The following is a 25,699-nucleotide window of genomic DNA, read 5'->3' as shown; positions in this document are numbered from 1 at the left end:
ATATGGAAGATGAAGCGGTAAGTGTGTAACATTATGAGAAATTGTGAGAGTTTTGTTCCATGCAAACAAGTTTGCAGGTGTTAGGCTTATGATCAGTTATGGGGTTGTAAAGTGTTTGATGGAGTTGGGAAGTTGAAGTTCTAAAGTGGGTAAAAGATTTATGAGAGGACGTTATAGCCTTTGTTTTAATACCAACCTGCTTTGTAGCTTTTTTTGCCATATTAATTACCGCTTCGCATTGTGAACACATACCTTGGCTTACACTCTATTTTATTCCTCCAAACTTTTGTAAAGTTTTAATCCATATAACCTTTTTACATCGAGTCTCTCTTGTATCTTCTGCTTTGTCATACATTTTTTCCCTATAAATGTTTTAAGCCATAAGAACATCTTAGTATTTGAAACTATATATATATATATATATATATATATATATATGCGCCTATGTGATGAGATTTTTGTTCCTCCATGAAATATTTAAAAATAAAGATTTGAGACTTAATAATGTTTTCTATGTAATGTTAATTTTCGAAGACGAAAATTTTTATAAGTGGGGTAGGATGTAAGACCCCATATTTTTAGAAATTAAATAATAAACTAATTATGATTTATTTTATTTATTCATGATACTAATTTTAGAAATTTATATATAGGTTGGAAATCTTATTATTGATTTGAAAGCTTGAGTAATTGAAAAATAATGAGGATTTCAGATAAATGGTTTAATTTGAATAATTAGATTTTGAACTCTATTTTATGATTTTAAAGGAAATTAATTTGATTATCCTTAATTATTGAATTAGAATATTTATTTGAAAATAAATTAAGTTAATAATTAAATAGTATTTTTATAGATATTATTATTATTGGATTAAATTTGGTTTCAAATTATTATTTTACCCTCCTAATTTTATAAAATCACCGAATTATTTCTAAATCCAATTATACAAAACCTAATTGAGACCCTAATCCTAGTTTTCCTAAACTAGCCGCCTTTCTCCTTTTTCCTTTTTCTTTTCTCCCTAATCTAGCACACACTGCACAACAGCAGTAAAAAAAAAACAAAAGAAAAAAAAGAGAGACGGGGAGTTGGAGTGAGGGAGCTGAATGGAAAGGGAAAAGAGAGAGAGAGAGCATTTGTAAACCGAGAGAAAGAGAGTGACGGGGAAGAGGAGAGGGATTGGAAGGGAGGAGACCGCATCTGCTGTGCCGCCACTGCTATCCTGTCACTGTAGCCATCGAGTCACCGTCATAGAGCTGAGTCGCGAAGAGAGAGTTCACGAGCGAGAGAGGGAGCGACGTGGAGGGCGAGAGTCGTGAGCCTGGGACTGCCGTGACGGTCACATCGCCGCCATCGTCGCGCCAGCCACCGCCGCTGTTGGTGATGAAGCCTGTCGCCACCATCCACGCCTCCATGGTCACCGCCGAGCTTGCTCTCTGGTTGCAGATGAGCTTGCCGTTGCGGAAGAAGGGATGCGCGCGAGGAGAAGGCCGCAGAGGAAGATGAACCATTGCTGCTAGAGGCTGCCGCCGTTCTGTTGGCCGGGATCCACAACCGCTCTGCTTCCATGTTTTTCTTTTGTTACAGTAAGCATTTCTGTTCCGAAACCCTCACAGCTAGTATGTATGCGTTATGTTATGTGTTTGGTGGAAATTCTGAGGTTTTGATAATGTAGGATCAATTCTTGGTTGTTGCATGTCGCGTTTGGGGTTGCCAGTGAGAGTGGAATGGGATGTGGTGGTGATTGCCAAGGTTATAGGCCGAGAGAGAACGGAGTTTGTCGCACAGTTAAATCGTAAACGAGGTAGGGACGTCTTTCTTAAACTTGCTTTTCTTTCCAGAGTTGTTATAAATCGATATTAATGCGTGAAATACATTTTTGTAATTTCGTAAGTCTTATGATTTGAATTGAGTTGTTTTGGATGAATGAGATTATTAGTCTGATTGACAAATTGATCGATTGAGAAAGTTGGGTGTTTTGATTACTTGAATGAGATTGTTATAGTGGTTTTCCTTGAATTATCGGAGGAGATTTATTATTGGTATTTAGTTTAATTTTAGAAATGGTTTGATTTTAGAAAAGATTTAATATTGAAATTTGATTTGATATCGGAATCTGATTTTAAAACAAATTTGGAAAGAACTTAATATTTGAAAATGGTTTGTTTACCGAGAATAATTTACTATCTTGAAAATGGTTCGAACAGGGTTTGAGGAACGGTTTGGTTTGAAACTGTTTGAGAAAACCGAGAGTTCTTAATTATTGATTGATGCTTGGTGCACGAATTTGTGATCCGCACAACTAACCAGCAAGTGCACTGGGTCGTCCAAGTAATACCTTACGTGAGTAAGGGTCGATCCCACGGAGATTATTGGTTTGAATCAAGCGATGTTTATTTTATTATTCTTAGTCAGGATATTAATCAAAATTATCAGTTGGAATTATTAGATTGAAAAAAAATAAAAGAGAATAATAGCGTTACTTGTTGTGCAGTAATGAGAAATATGTTGGAGTTTTGGAGATGCTTTGTCCTCTGAACTTCAAATCTTCCTTGAAATCCTTCAACACACGCAAGGTTCCTTCCATGGCAAGCTCTATGTAGGGTGTCACCGTTGTCAATGGCTACCTCCCATCCTCTCAGTGAAAACGTTCCTATGCTCTGTCACAGCACGGCTAATCATCTGTCGGTTCTTAATCAGGTTGGAATAGAATCCATTGATTCTTTTACGTCTGTCACTAACGCCCAGCCTTCAGGAGTTTGAAGCTCGTCACAGTCATTCAATCCCAGAATCCTACTTGGAATACCACAGACAAGGTTTAGACTTTCCGGATTCTCATGAATGCCGCCATCAATCCAGCTTATACCACGAAGATTCTGATTAAGGAATCTAAGAGATACTCATTCAATCTGATGTAGAACAGAGGTGGTTGTCAGGCACACGTTCATGGATTGAGGAAGGTGATGAGTGTCACGGATCATCACCTTCTCCATAATTAAGCGCGAATGAACATCTTAGATAAGAACAAGCGTGTTTGAATGGAAAACAAAGGAATTGTATTAAATCATCGAGACGCTGCAGAGCTCCTCACCCCCAACAATGGAGTTTAGAGACTCATGCCGTCAAAAAGTATGTAATTCAGATCTGAAAATGTCATGAGGTACAAAATAATTCTCTAAAAGTTGTTTAAATAGTAAACTAGTAACCTAGGTTTACAGAAAATGAGTAAACTAAGATAATTGGTGCAGAAATCCACTTCTGGGGCCCACTTGGTGTGTGCTGGGGCTGAGACTAAAGCTATCCACGAGTAGAGGCTTTTCTTGGAGTTAAACTCCAAGTTATGACGTGTTTTGGGCGTTCAACTCCGGATCATGACGTTTTTCTGGCGTTTAACTCCAGACAGCAGCATGTACTTGGCGTTAAACGCCAAGTTACGTCGTCTATCTTCGCGCAAAGTATGAACTATTATATATTGCTGGAAAGCCCTGGATGTCTACTTTCCAACGCCGTTGAGAGAGCGCCAATTGGACTCCTGTAGCTCCAGAAAATCCATTTCGAGTGCAGGGAGGTCAGGATCCAACAACATCAGCAGTCCTTTTTCAGCCTAAGTCAGATTTTTGCTCAGCTCCCTCAATTTCAGTCAGAAAATACCTGAAATCACAGAAAAATACACACACTCATAGTAAAGTCCAGAAATATGATTTTTGCCTAAAAACTAATAATATTTAACTAAAAACTAATTAAAACATGCTAAAATCTACATGAAATTACCCCCAAAAAGCGTATAAAATATCCGCTCATCACAACACCAAACTTAAACTGTTGCTTGTCCCCAAGCAACTAGATAAATAAAATAGGATGAAAGAATTTAAGAAGTAATAATATCTAAGAGTTTTAAATGGAGCTCAGATTCTTATTCAGATGAGCGGGGCTTGTAGCTTTTTGTTTCTGAACAGTTTTGGCATCTCCCTTTATCCTTTGAAATTCAGAATGATTGGCATCCATAGGAACTCAGAATTCAGATAGTATTATTGATTCTCCTAGTTTAGTATGTTGATTCTTGAACACAGTTATTTTATGAGTCTTGGCCGTGGCCCTAAGCACTTTGTTTTCCAGTATTACCACCGGATACAAAAATGCCACAGACACATAACTGGGTGAACCTTTTCAGATTGTGACTCAGCTTTGCTAGAGTCCCCAGTTAGTGGTGTTCAGAGCTCTTAAGCACACTCTTTTGCTTTGGATCACGACTTTAACCACTCAGTCTCAAGCTTTTCACCTGGACCTTTATGACACAAGCACATGGTTAGGGACAGCTTGATTTAGCCGCTTAGGCCTGAATTTAATTTCCTTGGGCCCTCCTATCCATTGATGCTCAAAGCTTTGGATCCTTTTTACCCTTGCCTTTTGGTTTTAAGGGCTATTGACTTTTTCTACTGCTCCTTCTCTTTTTTTTTTGACTACTTTTTCTTGCTTCAAGAATCTATTTCATGATTTTTCAGATCATCAATAATATTTTTCGTGTTCCTCATTCTTTCAGGAGCCAATATTCATAAAATTCAAGATAAAAATTATGCACTGTTCAAGCATTCATTCAGAAAACTAAAAGTATTGCCACCACATGTAATTAATTATAATTTTTATTATTAAGAACTCGAAAAATATAGATTACTTCTTTATTCTAAAAAAAATATACTACTTTATTCATGCCTGATGATGATGAGAAAAATAAATTATAACTTAATTGGAAATAAAATCAAAATAGATATACTAATTACTACTACTACTATATATCTCCTAAGGTAAATTTCTATAACAACACTATCACTAAGTTAAAGCAGAAAAATTGGGACTCAACAACCTGTTGCTTTGAGGATTAGATGTTCCTCTGATCTGTGGGGTGTGGTTCAAGGATTAATTTTTGGCGCTTCAGCTCCCTTAGATCACGCCCTTGCTCTTCCTGTTCCTTAAGCAGTTTGCAAAGCATGCTACTTTGATTGTTCTGTTCTTCCTTTATTTGGTCCATAGCTTCTTGCAATTTGGAAATAGAAACTTCAAGATGTTCCCAATATTCGAATTGAGGCAGTTCTGGGAGGGCTTCTTGTGCTCTCCTCTTGGCTGAATCATCTTGTTGCTGTTGTCTGACCATTGATATTCCAGTGATTGGCCTCTCAACTGGAATATACTTTGTTATTCCCATCTTCACTCCGGCATCTTTGCAAAGCATAGAAATTAAGCTTGGATAGGCCAATTTGGCATCCTTGGAATTCCTGTTTGCTATTTTGTATAGCTCACATGAGATCAGTTGATGGACTTTTACCTCTTTTCCCAACATGATGCAGTGAATCATTACTGCTTTTTTAATGGTAACTTCAGAACGGTTGCTGGTGGGCAATATGGAACGCCCAATGAAATCTAGCCAGCCTCTGGCTACTGGTTTTAGATCTTCTCTTTTGAGTTGAATTGGGGTGCCAGTGGTGCTGGTGGTCCACCTGCTTTCAGGGATGCATATATATTCTAGAATCTTGTCTAGACCTTTATTTACCCGCATCATTCTCCTATTAAAGGATTCTGGGTCATCTTTCAGTTGAGGAATCTTAAATATCTCCCTGATCTTGTCAGGATGGGTATGAACAATCTTTCCTCTGACTAAGGTCCGATGGTCATAGAGAGCAGCTCTAATTATTCTTTGCCTGTCTGTCTGCCATAGATTAGCATAGAACTCTTGAACCATGTTCCTTTCCACTTTCGTTTCAGGATTGGCCAGAATTTTCCAATTCCTGTTTCGAATTTGCTCTTGGATCTCCGGATATTCATCTTCTTTCAGATCAAATTTGACTTCCGGGATCACTGATCTGTGACTCATTATTTTGTAGTAATGGTCTGAATGTTCTTTGGTTAAGAACTTCCCTTGATTCCAAAGTGGCTTTGGAGTACTCTCTTTCTTGCCTCTTGGGGTGGGTTGTTTTCCTTTAGGAGCCATGATCTTGATGAGTATGTTTCTGTGATCACGGATAACCACACCAAACTTAGAGTGTTGCTTGTCCTCAAGCAAAAGAGAAGAAAGAGGAGGGATAGGAGGAGAGCAAGTGTTGCAAGGTGATGATGAGTGGGGCGCCGAACTCAATAAATAGGGAGGGGGTGGGAAATTTTGAAAATAAGAAAAGAATAAGATAGAAGATATGATTTATAAAAGATAGATATGATAAGAAAAAGATATAGTTTAAAAAGAGAAAGATATGAATAATAATTAAAAAGATAGATTTGAATTTTTAATTTTGAAAAAGATTTTAAAAAGATAATTGAGTTTTGAAAACAGACTTTAAAAGAGTTTGATTGGATTGAAAAATAATTTGTCTTTATGGATTAAGATATATTTGAAATTTTTGAGAAAGGGATTTTAGAAATTAGGGTTCTTAGAAAACTAATTAGATGTTGAAGGATGACATTTTGAAACATGTTTAAGCAAGAAATCATGAATTGAAACATAAAAATTTAGAAAAATTGTAAAAAAAAAAAAACGAATTTTACCTCCTCCCCACCATCCTGGCGTTAAACGCCCAAACGATGCATGTTTTGGGCGTTTAACGCCCAAATGCTGCTTCTCCTGGGCGTTCAACGCCAAGCTGATGCTTCTTTCTGGCGTTGAACGCCAGGAAGTCCTTTGTCACTGGGCGTTTTTCTGAACGCCCAGGATGCTAACAATCTGGCGTTAAACGCCCAGAAGGTGCTTCTTTCTGGCGTTCAACGCCCAGAAGATGCTCCTTTCTGGCGTTTAACGCCTAGATGGCTACCCTTACTGGCGTTGAACGCCCAGTGGGTGCTTCTGTTGGGCGTTCAACGCCCAACATGTTTCTTACTGGCTTTTTCACGCCAGTGAGCTTCCAAATTCCCTTGTAACTCTGTGAATTCAATCAATTACTTTTTTACCTTGAAGATATTTTGATTTATACCTGTAAAAATCAACAGAAACAAATAAAATTAAATTTTGTGATTGGCTGGGTTGCCTCCCAGCAAGCGCTTCTTTAATGTCATTAGCTGGACTATTACTGAGTTTTAATTAAATCTCAGTTTTGAGCATTCTTGCTCAAAATTGCCTTCAAGATAATGTTTAACTCTTTGTCCATTAACAATGAACTTTTTGTTAGAGTCATTATCCTGAAGCTCTATGTATCCATATGGTGATACACTTGTAATCACATATGGACCTCTCCACCGGGATTTTAATTTCCCGGGGAATAATTTGAGCCTAGAATTAAATAGCAGAACTTTCTGCCCCGGCTCAAAGACTCTGGACGACAATTTCTTATCATGCCATCTTTTCGCTTTCTCTTTGTAAATCTTTGCATTCTCGAAAGCATTGAGTCTAAATTCCTCTAGCTCATTTAATTGGAGCAATCGTTTTTCTCCAGCTAACTTGGCATCAAGGTTTAGGAATCTGGTTGCCCAATAGGCCTTGTGTTCCAGTTCCACTGGCAAGTGACATGCCTTTCCATACACAAGCTGGTATGGAGAGGTCCCGATAGGGGTCTTGAATGCTGTTCTGTATGCCCACAGAGCATCATCCAAGCTTCTTGCCCAATCCCTTCTACGGTTAATTACAGTCCGTTCCAGGATTCTTTTGAGTTCTCTATTTGAGACTTCAGCTTGCCCATTAGTTTGTGGGTGATATGGAGTAGCTACCCTGTGGCTAACTCCATAATGAACCAGAGCATAGTAAAGCTGTTTATTGCAGAAATGAGTGCCCCCATCACTGATTAATACTCTAGGGATACCAAATCTGCTGAAGATGTGTTTCTGGAGGAATTTTAACACTGTTTTAGTGTCATTGGTGGGTGTTGCAATAGCCTCCACCCATTTGGATACATAATCCACTGCCACCAGAATATAAGTGTTTGAGTATGATGGTGGGAAGGGTCCCATGAAGTCAATGCCCCATACATCAAACAACTCAATCTCCAAGATCCCTTGTTGAGGCATGGCGTAACTGTGAGGTAGATTGCCAGATCTTTGGCAACTGTCACAATTAAGTACATACACTCGGGAGTCTTTATAGAGAGTAGGCCAGTAGAAGCCACATTGGAGGACTCTTGTGGCTGTTCGCTCACTTCCAAAATGTCCTCCATACTGTGATCCATGGCAGTGCCATAGGATCTTCTGTGCTTTTTCCTTAGGCACACATCTACGGATTACTCCGTCTGCACATCTCTTAAAGAGATACGGCTCATCCCAAAGATAATACTTTGCATCCGTGATCAGCTTCTTTATTTGCTGTCTACTGTACTCTTTGGGTATAAATCTCACTACCTTGTAGTTTGCAATGTCTGCAAACCATGGCACTTCCTGGATGGCAAAGAGTTGCTCATCCGAAAAGGTTTTAGAGATCTCAGTGAGAGGGAGGGACGCCCCTTCCACTGGTTCTATTCGGGACAGGTGATCTGCTACTTGATTCTCTGTTCCTTTTCTGTCTCTTATTTCTATATCAAACTCTTGCAGAAGCAGTACCCATCTTATAAGTCTGGGTTTTGAATCCTGCTTTGTGAGTAGATATTTAAGAGCAGCATGATCTGTATACACAATCACTTTTGATCCTACTAAATAGGATCTGAATTTGTCAATGGCGTAAACCACTGCAAGTAGCTCTTTTTCTGTGGTTGTGTAATTCTTTTGTGCGTCATTTAAAACATGGCTGGCATAGTAAATGACGTGCAGAAGCTTGTCATGCCTTTGTCCCAACACTGCACCAATGGCATGGTCACTGGCATCACACATTAATTCAAATGGTAATGTCCAGTCTAGTGCAGAGATGATTGGTGCTGTAACCAATTTAGCTTTCAGAGTCTCAAATACTTGCAGACACTCTTTATCAAAGATAAATGGCGTGTCAGCAGCTAGCAGGTTGCTCAGAGGTTTGGCAATTTTTGAAAAATCCTTTATAAACCTCCTGTAGAATCCTGCATGCCCCAGAAAGCTTCTGATTGCCTTAACATTGGCAGGTGGTGGTAGTTTTTCAATTACCTCTACCTTAGCTTGATCCACCTCTATCCCCTTGTTCGAGATTTTGTGCCCAAGGACAATTCCTTCAGTCACCATAAAGTGACACTTCTCCCAGTTTAAAACCAGGTTAGTCTCTTGGCATCTCTTTAGAACAAGTGCTAAATGGTTAAGGCAGGAGCTGAATGAGTCTCCAAACACTGAAAAGTCATCCATGAAGACTTCCAGAAATTTTTCCACCATATCAGAGAAAATTGAGAGCATGCACCTCTGAAAGGTTGCAGGTGCATTACACAGGCCAAATGGCATCCTTCTGTATGCAAATACTCCAGATGGGCATGTGAATGCCGTTTTCTCCTGATCCTGGGGATCTACTGCAATTTGATTATAACCTGAATATCCATCCAGGAAGCAGTAGTATTCATGACCTGCTAGTCTTTCTAGCATCTGGTCTATGAATGGTAAAGGAAAATGATCCTTTCTGGTAGCTGTATTGAGCCTTCTGTAATCAATACACATACGCCACCCAGTAACTGTTCTTGTAGGAACCAGTTCATTTTTTTCATTATGAACCACTGTCATGCCACCTTTCTTAGGGACGACTTGGACAGGGCTCACCCAGGGGCTGTCAGAAATAGGATAAATAATCCCAGCCTCTAGTAACTTAGTGACCTCTTTCTGCACCACTTCCTTCATGGCTGGATTCAGCCGCCTTTGTGGTTGAACCACTGGCTTGGCGTCACCCTCCAGTAAAATCTTGTGCATACATCTAGCTGGGCTAATGCCCTTAAGATCACTAATGGACCACCCAAGAGCTGTCTTGTGTGTCCTTAGCACTTGAATTAGTGCTTCTTCTTCCTGTGGCTCTAAGGTAGAGCTTATGATTACAGGAAAGGTATCACCTTCTCCCAAGAATGCGTATTTTAGGGAAGGTGGTAATGGCTTGAGCTCGGGTTTAGGAGGTTTCTCCTCTTCCTGAGGGATTTTCAGAGGTTCTACTATTCTCTCTGACTCCTCCAGATCAGGCTGAACGTCTTTAAAGATGTCCTCTAGCTCTGATTCGAGACTCTCAGCCATATTGACCTCTCTTACCAGAGAGTCAATAATATCAACACTCATGCAGTCATTTGGGGTGTCTGGATGTTGCATGGCTTTGACAACATTCAACTTGAACTCCTCCTCATTGACTCTCAATGTTACTTCCCCTTTTTGGACGTCAATGAGGGTTCGGCCAGTTGCTAGGAAAGGTCTTCCTAGAATGAGAGTTGCACTCTTGTGCTCCTCCATTTCCAGCACCACAAAGTCAGTAGGAAAGGCAAATGGCCCAACCTTGACAATCATGTCCTCAATCACGCCTGATGGGTATTTAATGGAGCCATCAGCAAGTTGAAGACATATCCTGGTTGGTTTGATTTCTTCAGTTAAACCAAGCTTTCTGATAGTAGATGCATGTATTAGGTTGATACTTGCTCCAAGATCACATAAAGCTTGCTTGGTACAAGTACCCTCTAATGTACATGGTATCATAAAGCTCCCAGGATCTTTAAGCTTCTCAGGTAAGCTTTTCAGAATGACTGCACTGCATTCTTCAGTGAGGTAAACTTTTTCAGTTTCCCTCCAATCCTTCTTATGACTTAAGATCTCTTTCATGAACTTAGCATAAGAGGGTATTTGCTCAAGTGCTTCTGCAAACGGAATCTTTATTTCAAGAGTCCTGAGATAGTCTGCAAAGCGGGCAAATTGCTTATCCTGTTCCGCTTGGTGGAGTTTTTGAGGATAAGGCATTTTGGCTTTGTATTCCTCAACCTTAGTTGCTGCAGGTTTATTACCTACAGAAGTGGGTTGGGAAGCCTTTTTAGAAGGGTTGTCATCAGCACTTGTATGTGACTGATCCCCCACTGGCATTTGAATGCCAGGGGTGGAAGCTGGAGTGGCGTTAGACGCCACCTCCTTGTTTGTTACTGGCGTTTGAACGCCAGAACCATGCTTCCTTTGGGCGTTCAACGCCGGATTCATGCTTGTTTCTGGCGTTGAACGCCAGGAATGAGCATGGTCTGGGCGTTCAGCACCAGCTTTATTCCTCTCTGGGCTCTGACTGTCCTCAGAGGGATTTTGAGTAGCTATTTGTTCATTTCTTGGGTTTCTGCTGCCTTGAAGTGAGGTATTTAATGTTTTCCCACTTCTTAATTGAACTGCTTGGCATTCTTCTGCTATTTGTTTTGACAGTTACTTTTCTGTTTGCTTTAATTGTGCTTCCATATTCCTGTTAGCCATTCTTGTTTCCTGTAATATTTCCTTGAATTCGGCTAGCTGCTGAGTTAGAAAGTCTAATTGCTGATTGAATTCATTAGCCTGATCCACCGGACTGAGTTCAGCAGTTACTGTTTTAGCTTCTTCTTTCATGGAAGATTCACTGCTTAGGTACAGATGTTGATTTCTGGCAACTGTATCAATAAGCTCTTGAGCTTCTTCAATTGTTTTTCTCATATGTATAGATCCACCAGCTGAGTGGTCTAGAGAAATCTGAGCTTTTTCTGTAAGCCCATAGTAGAAGATGTCTAATTGCACCCATTCTGAAAACATTTCAGAGGGGCATTTTCTTAGCATCTCTCTGTATCTCTCCCAGGCATCATAAAGAGATTCATTATCTCCTTGTTTGAAGCCTTGAATGCTTAGCCTTAGCTGTGTCATCCGTTTTGGAGGGAAATAGTGATTCAGGAATTTTTCTGACAGCTGCTTCCATGTTTTTATGCTGTTCTTAGGCTGGTTATTTAACCACCTCTTAGCTTGATCTTTTACAGCAAATGGAAACAGTAATAATCTGTAGACATCCTGATCCACTTCCTTATCATGTACTGTGTCAGCAATTTGCAAAAATTGTGCCAAAAACTCTGTAGGTTCTTCATGTGGAAGACCAGAATACTGACAGTTTTGCTGCACCATGATAATGAGCTGAGGATTCAACTCAAAGCTACTAACTCCAATGGAGGGTATACAGATACTACTCCCATATGAAGCAGTAATGGGGTTAGCATATGACCCCAGAGTCCTCTTGGACTGTTCATTCCTACTTGCTTCCATGATGGAATACAAGGGATAATTTATATGTTGATTTAAATTTTTTTTTGAATTAATTTTTATAAAATAAAATAAAAACGAAATAAATAAAAGAAATTGGAAATATTTTGAAATTGAAATTTGAATTTTTATATAGAATTTTCGAGAAAAAAAAGTAGTTCAAAATTAGTTAGAAAATATAATTTTTTTTTTGAATTTTGAATTTTATGATGAAAGAGAAAAACACACAAAAGGCACAAGAATTAAAATTTTTAGATCTAATGCTCCTTATTTTCGAAAATTTTTGGAGGGAAAACACCAAGGAACACCAAACTTAAAAATCTTAAGATCAAGACATAAGAAAAACTCAAGAACACCTTGAAGATTCACAAGAACACCAAGAACAAAAGGAAAAACACCAAACTTAAAATTTTTAGAAAACTTTAATAAAATTTTCGAAAATTATGAAAAGATTAACAAGAAAACACCAAACTTAAAGTTTGGTACAAGATTCAATCAAAGAAAAATTATTTTTGAAAAAGATTCCAAAGCGTAAACCCAATTATCAAGAATATAAACCAATACTCTAGCCGATTGGGAGTAAATGTAACACTTGTTCTGAATATTCCAATTAATGCTTCAAAAAGAACACAAGTGAGACAAGAAAAGACACAAAGCAAGAAAAACTCAAGATCAACAAGAAAGATAAACAAGAACAACTTGAAGATCAAGAAAAAACAAGAACATGCAATTGACACCAAACTTAGAACAAGACACTAGACTCACGAAAAATTGACAATTAATTAAGAAAAATAATAAATTTTGAAAAGGAATTTTTGAAAAGAAACTATACTATCAAGATTTAAAGACTCTATAACAATAAAAATAAATTACTCCTAATCTAAGAAATAAAATAAGCCTTCAATTGTTCAAACTCGAATAATCCCCGGCACGGCGCCAAAAACTTGGTGCACGAATTTGTGATCCGCACAACTAACCAGCAAGTGCACTGGGTCGTCCAAGTAATACCTTACGTGAGTAAGGGTCGATCCCACGGAGATTATTGGTTTGAATCAAGCGATGTTTATTTTATTATTCTTAGTCAAGATATTAATCAAAATTATCAGTTGGAATTATTAGATTGAAAAAAAATAAAAGAGAATAATAGCGTTACTTGTTGTGCAGTAATGAGAAATATGTTGGAGTTTTGGAGATGCTTTGTCCTCTGAACTTCAACTCTTCCTTGAAATCCTTCAACACACGCAAGGTTCCTTCCATGGCAAGCTCTATGTAGGGTGTCACCGTTGTCAATGGCTACCTCCCATCCTCTCAGTGAAAACGTTCCTATGCTCTGTCACAGCACGGCTAATCATCTGTCGGTTCTCAATCAGGTTGGAATAGAATCCATTGATTCTTTTGCGTCTGTCACTAACGCCCAGCCTTTAGGAGTTTGAAGCTCGTCACAGTCATTCAATCCCAGAATCCTACTTGGAATACCACAGACAAGGTTTAGACTTTCCGGATTCTCATGAATGCCGCCATCAATCCGGCTTATACCACGAAGATTCTGATTAAGGAATCTAAGAGATACTCATTCAATCTGATGTAGAACGGAGGTGGTTGTCAGGCACACGTTCATGGATTGAGGAAGGTGATGAGTGTCACGGATCATCACCTTCTCCATAATTAAGCGCGAATGAACATCTTAGATAAGAACAAGCGTGTTTGAATGGAAAACAAAGGAATTGTATTAAATCATCGAGACGCTGCAGAGCTCCTCACCCCCAACAATGGAGTTTAGAGACTCATGCCGTCAAAAAGTATGTAATTCAGATATGAAAATGTCATGAGGTACAAAATAATTCTCTAAAAGTTGTTTAAATAGTAAACTAGTAACCTAGGTTTACAAAAAATGAGTAAACTAAGATAATTGGTGCAGAAATCCACTTTTGGGGCCCACTTGGTATGTGCTGGGGCTGAGACTAAAGCTATCCACGAGTAGAGGCTTTTCTTGGAGTTAAACTCCAAGTTATGACGTGTTTTGGGCGTTCAACTCCGGATCATGACGTTTTTCTGGCGTTTAACTCTAGACAGCAGCATGTACTTGGCGTTAAACGCCAAGTTACGTCGTCTGTCTTCGCGCAAAGTATGGACTATTATATATTGCTGGAAAGCCCTGGATGTCTACTTTCCAATGCCGTTAAGAGAGCGCCAATTGGACTCCTGTAGCTCCAGAAAATCCATTTCGAGTGCAGGGAGGTCAGGATCCAACAGCATCAGCAGTCCTTTTTCAGCCTAAGTTAGATTTTTGCTCAGCTCCCTCAATTTCAGTCAGAAAATACCTGAAATCACAGAAAAATACACACACTCATAGTAAAGTCCAGAAATATGATTTTTGCCTAAAAACTAATAATATTTAACTAAAAACTAATTAAAACATGCTAAAATCTACATGAAATTGCCCCCAAAAAGCGTATAAAATATCCGCTCATCAATGCTATTGAATGAGGTTGATCTAGATTGCGATTTATAAGATTGGCTGATTGGATTCTGGATTTTGTAATTTCCTTAGGTTGAGTGTGGTTGTTGTGAAAATTGTTATTGGAAGTGATTTGAATGATTAACAGGTGTTTGGTTTGGTTTGGTTGGGACCCGAAAAGGGTGGCAGCGTCCGAGTTTTAGAGGAGATGCTGTCGAAATTTTATAAAAGAATTATGTTTTGAATTGGGATTGTTAATGAATAGAATGGAAAGAAGGATGATGAGGATTCTCTTTGAAATATGGTTTTTGAATGAATTTAGAAATGAGATTTGGATTGATAAATGATGATGATGTTGAGAATGATGAAAATGTTGAGATATGGATTGAGAATGTTGAAATATGATCTTTGAATTATTCATTTGGCTTATGAATTTGAAATATCTGAGATACGAGGTTCCCTGGATTAAGTGCCATGACTTGCCACCACGTGTACTAGGTTGAAAACTCGATACTCTGTTGACCCTACGATGTAAGTGTGATCGGGCACTATATAAATTCCCGAGAATGATACCCCCATTGAGCAATATTTGATTATTTGAGAAAAAACTATGCATAGACTCTTGGGGATGCACGTCGGGGGACAGTCTAAGGACAATTCAGACTTGTCGAGTTGGCTGGATAACCGACAGATGAGCCTCATCAGCCATAGGACAGGCATGCATAATATGCATCTGTATGCTTTGCTTGGGTTTGAACTTGTTTTGGTTTGCCTAATTGCTAAACTGTTCTTAACTGCTACTTGAGCTATTTGCTGTAACTGCTACCTACTTGTGCTTTCCTTGTCTGTCTTGCCTGTGTTTGTTCTGGTGTGCTACATTTGAGAATGAATTTTGGTACTGAATTAATGATTATGTTGTTTGATTGCGTGGTTAGCTTCTGATCGAGATTTTCTTATAAGAAAGGAAATGTTTCGGATTTCTGAAAGATTAAACATTGTTTTCTTTGGTTTTTAAAAGATTCATAAGGCAATGATAATCACTGAGTTTGAAAACAATTTTCTTATTAAATATCTTCTTATGACAACTTTGAAACTCCGTGGTGAGACCGTGTGGTTAGGTTCTCACCCCCTACAGCTTTACCTTTTCAAGAACCAGATGAAGAGGCATTAAGGAGAGTTATACTGCGTTTGGTTTATATGTTGTTATGTTAATTAGATTGATTTCTTCCATCGTCTTTGTTATTACAAGTTTGTAAGAGGGATATGAGTTGTATGTTTTATATGTATATTATTTTATGAGATATTATGTAAGGAGTTTTGTATATGAATCTATGACTGCTTGTATTTTTCTTATGAAAATATTTATTTTCGGTTTTCAAAGAAATCAGCGATACAGTGTCAAGTCACAGGCTCCTATTTTAATATTTAGTATGTAAAGTAGTCATAATGCTTCTTGCAATCAGAGTAGCGCAGCCGGAAGCGTGACTTCTGATAGTGAGGGTGTTACAGAAAATCTCTCAACATCTTAAAATTCTAAGTTCTACTTTATTTTATTCTATTAGCAAAAATATCAAATTTTTTTAAAATAAATATAAAATTTAATTACTCTAAATTTTATATATATTAATAAAATAAAAATAAAAAATTAAATTTAAATTAAAATTAAAAATAATAAAATCTTAAAATAATTTAACATAAAATTACAAATATATATTATTGTAAATATAAAATTTTTTAAATTATTAAATTAATTAATTAATTTAATTATTTACTTATTACAAGTTATTATATAAAGAAAATTGTGAAAGTTAAAATAAAAGATTAAATTTAAGGTAAAATTAAAAATAATAAAATTTTAAAATAATTTAACATAAAATTACAAATATATATATTATTATAAATATAAAAATGTTTTAAATTATTAAATGAATTAATTAATTAATTTATTTACTTATTACAAATTATTACATAAAGAAAATTGTGGATTTAACTTTCAGTTCAGTCATACCTCAATCCAAGAAGAGCAGTATCTACTATCCACATTCCTTTCTTCTTCTTCTTGTTATAGGAGTTTGTTTTTTATAGTTTATTTAAATTCACGTTAAGCTTTTTAAAATTTTAATATTTATTCAATGAATTCATTTTGAAATTGATATAAAAAAATTTTTCCAAAGTAATTTAACATTAATTTAAATCATCATATAAAAATATATCATAATATAAATTGTTATATAATGTATACCCAAAAATCGTTATAAGATACTCAAAATAGAGAAAAAACCCAAACGGTGTTCCTTCTACCGCACAAAAAAACTAACGCCCTCTCTCTCTCTCTCTCTCTCTCTCAACCCTGAATACCCCTCTCTCTCTCTCTCTCTATCTCTCTCTCTCATCGCCAGCAGCAGCAGCAGCCAGCGCCCAGCTTCGCCGTCGCGAAACTCTTCTCCTCATCCAGCGTCCAGCCCCCCGTCGCTATCCTCTTCTCCTGGATCCCTGCGGTTGGCATCGCCAGGTCTGCTCGGAGCTGCGGTTGGCGTCGCCGCCGTCGTCGTCGGCCACCCTGAACTTGTGTCTCTGTCTTCGTCGTCGAGCCCCCCTCTCTCTGTCCGAGTTCACTTTCCCTCCTCCCTCGCCGTCACTTCCCTTCCTCCCTCGCCGCCGTAAGCAAAGCTGCTTCAATTTATGTTTTCTTGTTGTTTTAATTTTACTGAGTTGCTGAATCTGATTCTGAGTTGCTGATTTTTCTGTTTTTGTTCATTTTTGTCTATTTTGTTAAATTTTGATGGATGATGTCTGATGGTGTTTTGTTAAATTCTCTAAAATAATTTTGATATTCTGAGTTGCTTATTTTCTGAAATAAATGTGTTCTGATTGGGATTGTTGCTGATGTGATTCTTAATTTAGTTTGGATGCTGAATTTGGATTTTTTGCTTGGTTTTGCAGTTTTTGGATTCTCTGGCTTTGGATGATTTTGGATGCTGAGAAGTTTTTGGATTCTGAGTTTTTGTTGAATACTTTATTAGTATTGAGGATACAAATGTAATAAAATAAGATTTGCTTCAAGAAAGAGCGAAAGAAGAGAAGTTAGACTTTTGATTAGTTAGTTATTCTGTTTCAGGTCAATAGCTTCCATATATATACAAACCTTATATTTGGAAGTGTGATTTAATTCTTAGTTCAAACTAATATGATCAGTGTATTGATTCTTAATAATTCTGTTTTCAATTCTATCTATGAATTCTTTTCTTTGTTTCTTATATCACAATAATTTTTCTCTTCTTTTTTATGCTCATCACCATTCTGTTCTGATTCTTTTGGAGTGTTTATTTTGATTGTCAAGCAATTGAGCTTGATTAGAGCTTAGAAATTAATTAAAAATCTTTTATTATGAATTTTTAATGATAAAATATGAACAAGTTACTATGTGAAATAGTAAAATTTTGAATTTTTCTAGTTTAGAAAACATTGAATTTGAATATTTAAAATTATATCTTGAATTTTTAATTATTTTATGTATATTTTATTAAACCGGTTCAACCACGATTTGACTCCGGTTGGACCATTGAATCATTGAACCCTCATTTGACCGGTTCAATGCCTGGTTCAGTTCTTGCAACCTTGCTGAACCCTTTCGGAGTTCCCTCTTCCTTGAGCACTCACTCACTCCCTCCCTCCCTCCCTCTTCCCTCCCTAAATACGAAAAGAAACTCTAGCTTCCACCATTGTCGCCATTTTTCTCACTGCGGTTCCTCTTGTAATCCTGTTCCAGTCGTCTTTCCACTGTTCAACCGATCGCCTCCAACCCCTCTGTATATTCGCAAACTGCAAGCTTCTCTGCGTTGTTCGTCGCACGCCGCGTTCTCATCCCTGGCATTTTTGCTCCCTCTCCCTCATACTCTGGTCATTGCTCACTGCCTAGAGTCTCATACCGAAAGTAATGGTTGTTTTTTTGTTTTTTTTTTGTTCATTTGTTGTTCAAATTTAGAGACGTCCCTTCCTTTGCTTGGTTAGATCAATATGATTTAGTTTATTCAAGATCTTGCTTAGGTTTTTTTTATGCATAATCACTTAGTTGAGCATTTGGTTAAATTGGGGATAATTGTGCAGAACAATGATTGGATGGAGGTTACAGATCTTGTTTCTGTTGGTGGTTGTTTTAATTAGTAGGTTGCAGTTCTAGTTTTTATTTCGTCGTTGTATTGCTATATTAACTTGTTTTGTTAAGTTTTTGATCTTTCTAACTTGTTACTTTGATAAATTGTTGTTCTGGGGCGGTTCTTGATCTTGTAAATTGTGATTGTTAGGTTGTTGTGCTGTTTTTGACATTTTAATAACTTGTTAATTTGATAAATTGTACTTGTTGTGGTTTGTTTTTGATCTTGATCTTATTATTATTTTGATCTTAGTTTATGTTGTTGATCTTAATTAATTGTTTTTGTCATTGGGTTGTTGTCTGTTATTGGCTAGATGATAGTATCAATCAATTTAATTTGTTGTTCTTGTTATTGGATTTTGTTTGATCTTAGTTTATGTTTTTTTGAATTTTGATTATTGATGACAAACTATGATATCGGTTGTTTCTTTTGTTATTTGACTTTTGAATTTGTATTTGGATGATATTATCAGATTATGATTGATGTAATACTTTTGATTTAGATGACATTCTAAAGTTTAAATTAGATTATAATTATGTCTTAGTGTGTTCATTTATGTTTTATTTATTATTTTATTATGAAACGGTTATTCCGGTTGAACCGACAGTGAATCAGTAGTTAGAGTGGTTCGATGACCCATTCAGTTTTCAAAGCCCTGGTAAGGGCCAGACTAACCTTATGAAAACTCAAAAAAAAAGAAAAAAATTCTAAAATACAACGTTAGTTTAATAAATCCTTTAACAAATTCGTTGTCCTAAAACTAAAATAATAGTGATAAACGCCGCTTCATCCATCTCCATCCATCTCCAGAAACACAACACAACAGAATTGCAATTTGATTCCAATTCATTAACAAATAAAAACGACGGTGCTCCTGCAACGTACTAACCCTAACTCCCATCAAATTCAGAAATCAATCCTCATCTTCTTCTTGCCTTTCTGAGCAGATCTACTCACTTTCCACGAACAGGAGATGGCATCGAAGGCGGTGGCTATGGCAGCTGAGAAAGTTGGTAGGGCTGCACGCCGTCAGGCCGTTACCTTAACAGACGCCGCCGCCTCCCGTGTACGGCAGCTTCTTGAGCAGCGCCAGAGGTCCTTTCTCAAGCTCGGTGTCAAGGCTCGCGGTTGTAACGGCTTATCCTACACCCTCAACTACGCAGGTTTTTCCCCTTTCCTTTTCTTTGCCTTTTTTTTATACAATTATTTGTGTTATATACCTATGGTATAGGCGTAGCATGATCATGTAGCTTTGGGTTAGGGCTACGGTTTTCTTGTTTATGTGGTTTATTTTGCCATGTTAACTTTCATTTGTGAAAGAGAGGCGGGTTTCAATTTATTTTGCATGTATGAATCCAATAATATCCTATTTGTTTGTATGCCAGAATTTTCCTATTTCCCTGGGAAGCTTTTTCTTATTTGGTTCCCTTAGTATCTTGTTGACGCTCAATGTCATGAAATTGCTCAACCAAGCTAACACATTTTGGGGATTGAAACGGATTTATGATGAAAATGAATTAAGCTTGAAGTTCTTCGTCAAGGAATTAGGAACTAGCAGAAACAATGAAACAATTGATGACCATAAAGAGGTTAAGAAACAATAGATATCATTATTCCACTAGGATGAGTTGCTATATGGATCAATCCACACCGTTGACCTCTATCAAAATATTGCTAACTTGTGTTATCATTTTTCCAATACATCATTGCATCATGTCATGTTAAAGATGCATAAATTACATTCATATACTATGTTATGTTAAGGAGCTACTGCTTCAAGTAACTCCCATATGATTGCAAAAGCATGCATTGAGGTACTAATGGTGCAACCATGTGTACTATGATCTTAAATCTGATGTCCCAAATATGAGAAACATTGAAAAAGGTTTACTTTGGGGCTAGCTAGAGATGAGTGCATTTTGACTTTTTGACCTTAATAGTTTTTGGTTTGACAGATGAAAAAGGGAAGTTTGATGAGTTGGTTGAGGATAAAGGTGTCAAGATACTGATTGATCCAAAGGCCCTTATGCATGTTATCGGAACAAGGATGGATTTTGTAGATGACAAACTCAGGTAAATGTTTATATCTCTCTCCCCCTTCCCTCCTTTTTGTTTGTGTTTTTTTTTTTTGGCTTATTGTATTGTGGTAAAGAAATTCTTTTCGTTTTCGGAGCAAATATTATATATTGGGAAAATATGCAATTACAGAAACAAACATCTTAAGACCATTGTATCAAAACTGCACATTGGATTGTGAATTTTTGGCCATATTTAGTCTTGATAAGTTATACCTTGTGTTAGTTTCTTTTGATTGAAGAGTTCATCCTCTCACCAAGTTTCTTTGTATACATTTCAATTCATACTGTGGTTGTCTAAACTTGGAAATAGTAGGTTCCTCAATGATATCTGATTTCTGAATAGCAAAATTAAATTTAATATATTATTGTTGATGATCATGAATGTGACAATTAATTGTTTAGATTATTTGTGTCTGGCAAACTTCATGCTTTCACCTCAGAACAGTATATTTGGTAAATTTTGATCAACTTGTGAGTAACTATTTATTCCCTCTCGCACCAATGAATAAATTTGCTATTTACTTGCTGTTGTTGTTTATCTGTATTAGTGGATATATATGTTCTGCTTGACTCTGTTACTTTCTGTGATTCCCCTTTTCCTCAACTTAACTTTGTGATGATAATGATAATTATAGTATTAATAATTGCTGTCTTCTTTCCTTGCTTGTTTATTAACTAATAATTTTATTTTTTATTTTTTTTTTTTTGCAGATCAGAGTTTATTTTTGTCAATCCAAACTCCAAAGGCCAGTGTGGTTGCGGTGAATCTTTCATGACATCAACAAGTAGTGGAGGAGCTAAGCCATGAAATGGTTGCAATTATTGTTTGATGATTTTAATCGATCAACATACCTGTACAATTAATGGATTTCAAAAATTTTGCGTGGGGAAATGAGGAAATGAAAGCTTTTGGTGCTCGAACTACTGGATAGTGAATTTTGAAATAGTTTCATTACACGGTTAGCTGAAGCTAATGGTAATAACTAATAAGTGCTTAGGACAACAACTAATTTGTATTATCGCAACATTCATTCTGATGATTCCGATTTCCAATGTAAATTCTTTTTTGTATCATGAAATTTGTATATTTTGTACAACAATATCATCATCATTTAAATAAAAGTAAAATACACACCATTCTTATATCTTTATATCACTCCGTTTTTTCGCCGTTTGTATAACTACAAACTTAACATTTTCGTCTGTTTTTTAAAGTCAGGGTTACATTAGCCTCTCCTACAAAATAAAAATAACTAAATAAGCTACAATCAAACTCTAATGTATATTCTTGTAATCAAGATAATACATAAATTTTAGAGTTGAAAGTTGTGTGTGACAGAATCTCTTGTATCTTTAGCCTTACCATTGGGTACCTGATTTGAACATACAGACATCACAACCTGTTTCTATAGTTTCTATTTAGATATGCACAATTAGTAATGCTTGTAAATGAGTACATCACATATGTTAACCACCTTAGATATGTTGTGCAGAAGGAAACATCTAAAATTCTACTTGTCTTCCATAACAAGTATATTTAAATTTCTATCGGTGCGTCTCTTTTCAGACTCCCAAGAGATTTCACCTTACATTTTGATCAAAATGCCAAATTTAGAAATACACATTTGACAATAGTGTGCAATACACATTTTGGTTTATCAAAAAATGTTCGTTTAAACAATAGGGCCAGCTATAATGATCATATTAGAAACGAGTGCATATTCACTTTCCTCATCATAACATAAACTTAGAGCTACAAAAATGATGATGGACAAATCGTGTAATTTTTAAATACCCATAGAGAAGTTTGATCATCATCAATATTGTAATTAATGATAATAAATCATGCTTAAAATGTCATGCTTGGAATACTGGTATTGTTGTTATCATATATATCCTTATCAAACGTCATTGACTTTATAGTAAAACAAGTGCGAAATGATGCACACAAAAAATATAAACAGCTGTATTATACATTTGATTAACTAGTAATCCATTGGTGAACTTGCATTGGCTAAAATATCGAATCAAAATCACAATTTCACATCTTTGCTTTAATTTAGCAGGTGGAAATTTGCGCGGTCGATCAACCAAACAAGATGGAATAAGACCAAATCCAATGCCCACTTCTAGAATTCAAGGTTATGCTAGTTACGTTGCTACCACTGGCATGAAGTTGTGTCGCACGATTTTCACAAAGGACAACTTTGGTTCCTTCTCAATGCTCTCAAAGTCTCAATTTCTCTGTTGTCTTCTAAGCTTTGGTTTCAACTCTAACATTCATTTCCTTACAACACTGCACGAGGACAACGCATTATTACATATTGTTTTGGTCTATCTGCTATTAAAAGAAAGGGTTCTTCCAATTTAACAAAGTCAACATGAAAATTTACATATAGTATCATTGGTTGACACTTACCTGTTGCTTTCTTCTCCTCTCGAACTCAGCCTACAAAACAAAATGATGATGATCATGAGTAAGATTCTAAAATTATCATTGGAATGCTATGTTTTCTGTTTATATCAAAATTTTATGTATTAACAGAATATTTCCAATTCATTGTCAGAAGTGAAGAATTTGAGCAAATAATAAAAGGAAAATTGAAGAAAAAAGTTTCCAGTCCTGCAAAGAAGTATGCATTACTTTCGGGGGTATTTTATCAATTTTGTTGTGTTTGTTTGTCTGATAATTCTTTGCTTTCCAGGATGCAATCCAAAAAAGAAAGCACATTATTTAGGATTCATCTTTTGAAAAAGAAACTGAATCTGATGATGAGTAAGATACATTGTAAAGCTATATTTTCTTTTTTTATCAAAATTTTATTTGTTAATCTAATCTTTTGTATGTACTGTTAGAAGTGAACAAATATGTTGCTTTTCGGTGTATTTTTGTAATGTTATTGTGTTTTTGTTGGCCGGTGATTATTTGCTTTCTCAAGATGCAGGAAAAAAGGACAGATATATCCGAAGGTGGGCTCCATTCCACAGAAGCTCATTATGATTCTTTCCAAACATAAGATCTTTTATTTGATAAAATTTTCTAAATCCTGATGTAATTAATTACTCTATTTTTACTGAATAATATTTATTTTATCCTTAGAATGCCAGATGTGAACTTTGCAAGTGAAAATGATCCTATTTTTTAAACACAGACATATCAGAGCAGTGTAAATAAGCCAAGTGATAACATGTAATTTCTGTTTCTATTGTCATTTTCTTAATTCTTGTGCTACCATGTTCTGTTTTTGATTCCGCATATATATAAATATATATTAGAAAAAAAGTCCTTTAATACTTTATTCAAGAAAAAAAGGCAAAAAAAAGAAAAAAACTGCAACTACGTAAGTTCTCATAAAACAGAAGTTGTGTTTCTATTCAATGCTTGAGGTGTATTACTGAGATGATCTCGGTGTATTTCATGTTCGGGGGGCAAGAAGAATTGTTAAATGAATCAGCACAAGAAAAAATAATTGTTCTTTAGAAAGAGACCCATTCACAATCAGAACCACTCGACATGTGAGTTTTCTAACTTACTTTCAATCTTCTATTCTTCTATTTTATGAAAGTTTATTAATTTTTTATTTTTGTCTTCGTTAGACTTCCACTTCAAATATGTGCACTTTCATCAGAGAAAACAACATCAAGCCCTCTACAAAATCAACTAATTGCTACAAAGTTTCATAGCAAGAGATTTACATAAGAAACTATTAATGAATAAGGAATAATACTTTTGATGTATTTGGTTTGTCTTTGGGTGTATTTGTGCATGGTTTAATGGATTACATGTCTTTTATATAGAGGTGTATTTGGTTCTTATTTCGGTGTAATTCTTGAGAATTGAGGTGTAATTTTTTTTTAAATTTAATTCCTTTTCTGTAATCTTGCAGCACTCCATAACCCTATGAACCTGCTGAAAACATAATAACAGAGCTAGTAGCTCCTTCTAAAGTTTAAGTTATACACAATATAACTCTATTTCAATATTTTTTGTCTATTCTTATACTATTTTATATGTCACCATGCATTCATCCACCCCCTCAAGCCACTGCTGCATTAATGATGGTTGCCAAGGTAGCATCATTTGTAAAGCATGACTTTTCTATGCCATCATTCAACCTTGGCTTTTCTGAATCAAGTCAGGAAGATACACTGACTCAGGAGGGTCAACCGGCAGTTGAAAAGGGAAAAACTCAAGAGAGCTCGATATTGGTTGAAGAATTAAAAGAGCTAGTGGAGCAGGTTATAAATACTAGGGTTGCGGCAGCATTAAATTTTGCTAAAGATAAAGTCCCCCACACTAAAAGGTTTAGCCTATGAGCTTTGATGACAAGTTCAAAACTCCTGTTAGACGGAGCGAAATAACGGGAGACCTTAAGGAAAGATGCTATCTTTGGACTACAAGACCTATGATGATACAAGTAGTAATGAGTGGGACATAATATTTATCCTCAACCATCAATATCCACTAGAAATAACAAGAGGGTACTTTTCATCTTTAAAAGCCAATATATATGTTGAAAATCTGGTAATCTTAGAATAACATTAATGATTTTATTATGATTTGTTGTGCCATATATGTAATAACTTTAGATTTTTTTGTTTTTCTAGATTGTCTCTATATTGTGTCTCCTTCTAAACAAAATAAAGAATTAAAAGATTTGAAGAACAAATATATTGTCTCTCCCTGATATTGTGATAAGGTGTAGTAAACTCAAATTTCGGTGTATTTATGTAATGTATTGTGTGTTATAACTATTTCTTTCGGTGTTATACAAATTCTGCAAAATTTGGCTTTGGCAAATCATAAGGGCAAGTTCAAATATCCAAAAACTAACAAGCCCTTTGATATTCAAGACTATAAGATATTCACCCCATATCTAGACAAGAAAAAGTTGGCATCCCATCAATTTGGAAGTTTTCGTTTATAAAGTTTCTT

The 25,699-nt window shown here is 36.1% G+C and overlaps 2 protein-coding genes across 2 annotated transcripts; both read left to right on the top strand.

Annotated features, from left to right (window-relative positions):
• Nucleotides 1-1,696: 1,696 nt before the first annotated feature.
• LOC130957397 (uncharacterized) lies at nucleotides 1,697-17,776 on the top strand. The gene is made up of 3 exons (XM_057884257.1): nucleotides 1,697-1,753; nucleotides 16,791-17,191; nucleotides 17,475-17,776. The coding sequence occupies exons 1-3, from the start codon at nucleotides 1,697-1,699 to the stop codon at nucleotides 17,572-17,574; spliced, it is 558 nt and encodes a 185-aa protein (XP_057740240.1). The 3' UTR covers nucleotides 17,575-17,776.
• Nucleotides 17,777-19,421: 1,645 nt separating this feature from the next.
• LOC130955989 (iron-sulfur assembly protein IscA-like 1, mitochondrial) lies at nucleotides 19,422-21,908 on the top strand. Its single transcript, XM_057883007.1, has 3 exons — nucleotides 19,422-19,848; nucleotides 20,641-20,758; nucleotides 21,475-21,908. Exons 1-3 carry the CDS (start codon nucleotides 19,659-19,661, stop codon nucleotides 21,569-21,571), a joined length of 405 nt encoding a protein of 134 aa, XP_057738990.1. The 5' UTR covers nucleotides 19,422-19,658; the 3' UTR covers nucleotides 21,572-21,908.
• The last annotated feature ends 3,791 nt before the right edge of the window (nucleotides 21,909-25,699 follow it).

Source organism: Arachis stenosperma, chromosome 10 (assembly GCF_014773155.1).
Source record: "Arachis stenosperma cultivar V10309 chromosome 10, arast.V10309.gnm1.PFL2, whole genome shotgun sequence".
NCBI lineage: Eukaryota > Viridiplantae > Streptophyta > Magnoliopsida > Fabales > Fabaceae > Arachis > Arachis stenosperma.
This window is presented reverse-complemented; position numbering and strand designations above follow the sequence as displayed.

Bases quoted from the DNA above. Each gene is read 5' to 3' on its own strand.
- LOC130957397 (XM_057884257.1), top strand. From the start codon at position 1,697: ATGTCGCGTTTGGGGTTGCCAGTGAGAGTGGAATGGGATGTGGTGGTG. The intron at 1,754-16,790 runs GTTATAGGCCGA...AATCGTTATAAG, and splicing joins ATGTGGTGGTGATTGCCAAG to ATACTCAAAATAGAGAAAAA. The intron at 17,192-17,474 runs GTAAGCAAAGCT...TTGGTTTTGCAG, and splicing joins TCCCTTCCTCCCTCGCCGCC to TTTTTGGATTCTCTGGCTTT.
- LOC130955989 (XM_057883007.1), top strand. From the start codon at position 19,659: ATGGCATCGAAGGCGGTGGCTATGGCAGCTGAGAAAGTTGGTAGGGCT. The intron at 19,849-20,640 runs GTTTTTCCCCTT...TTGGTTTGACAG, and splicing joins CTACACCCTCAACTACGCAG to ATGAAAAAGGGAAGTTTGAT. The intron at 20,759-21,474 runs GTAAATGTTTAT...TTTTTTTTGCAG, and splicing joins TTTGTAGATGACAAACTCAG to ATCAGAGTTTATTTTTGTCA.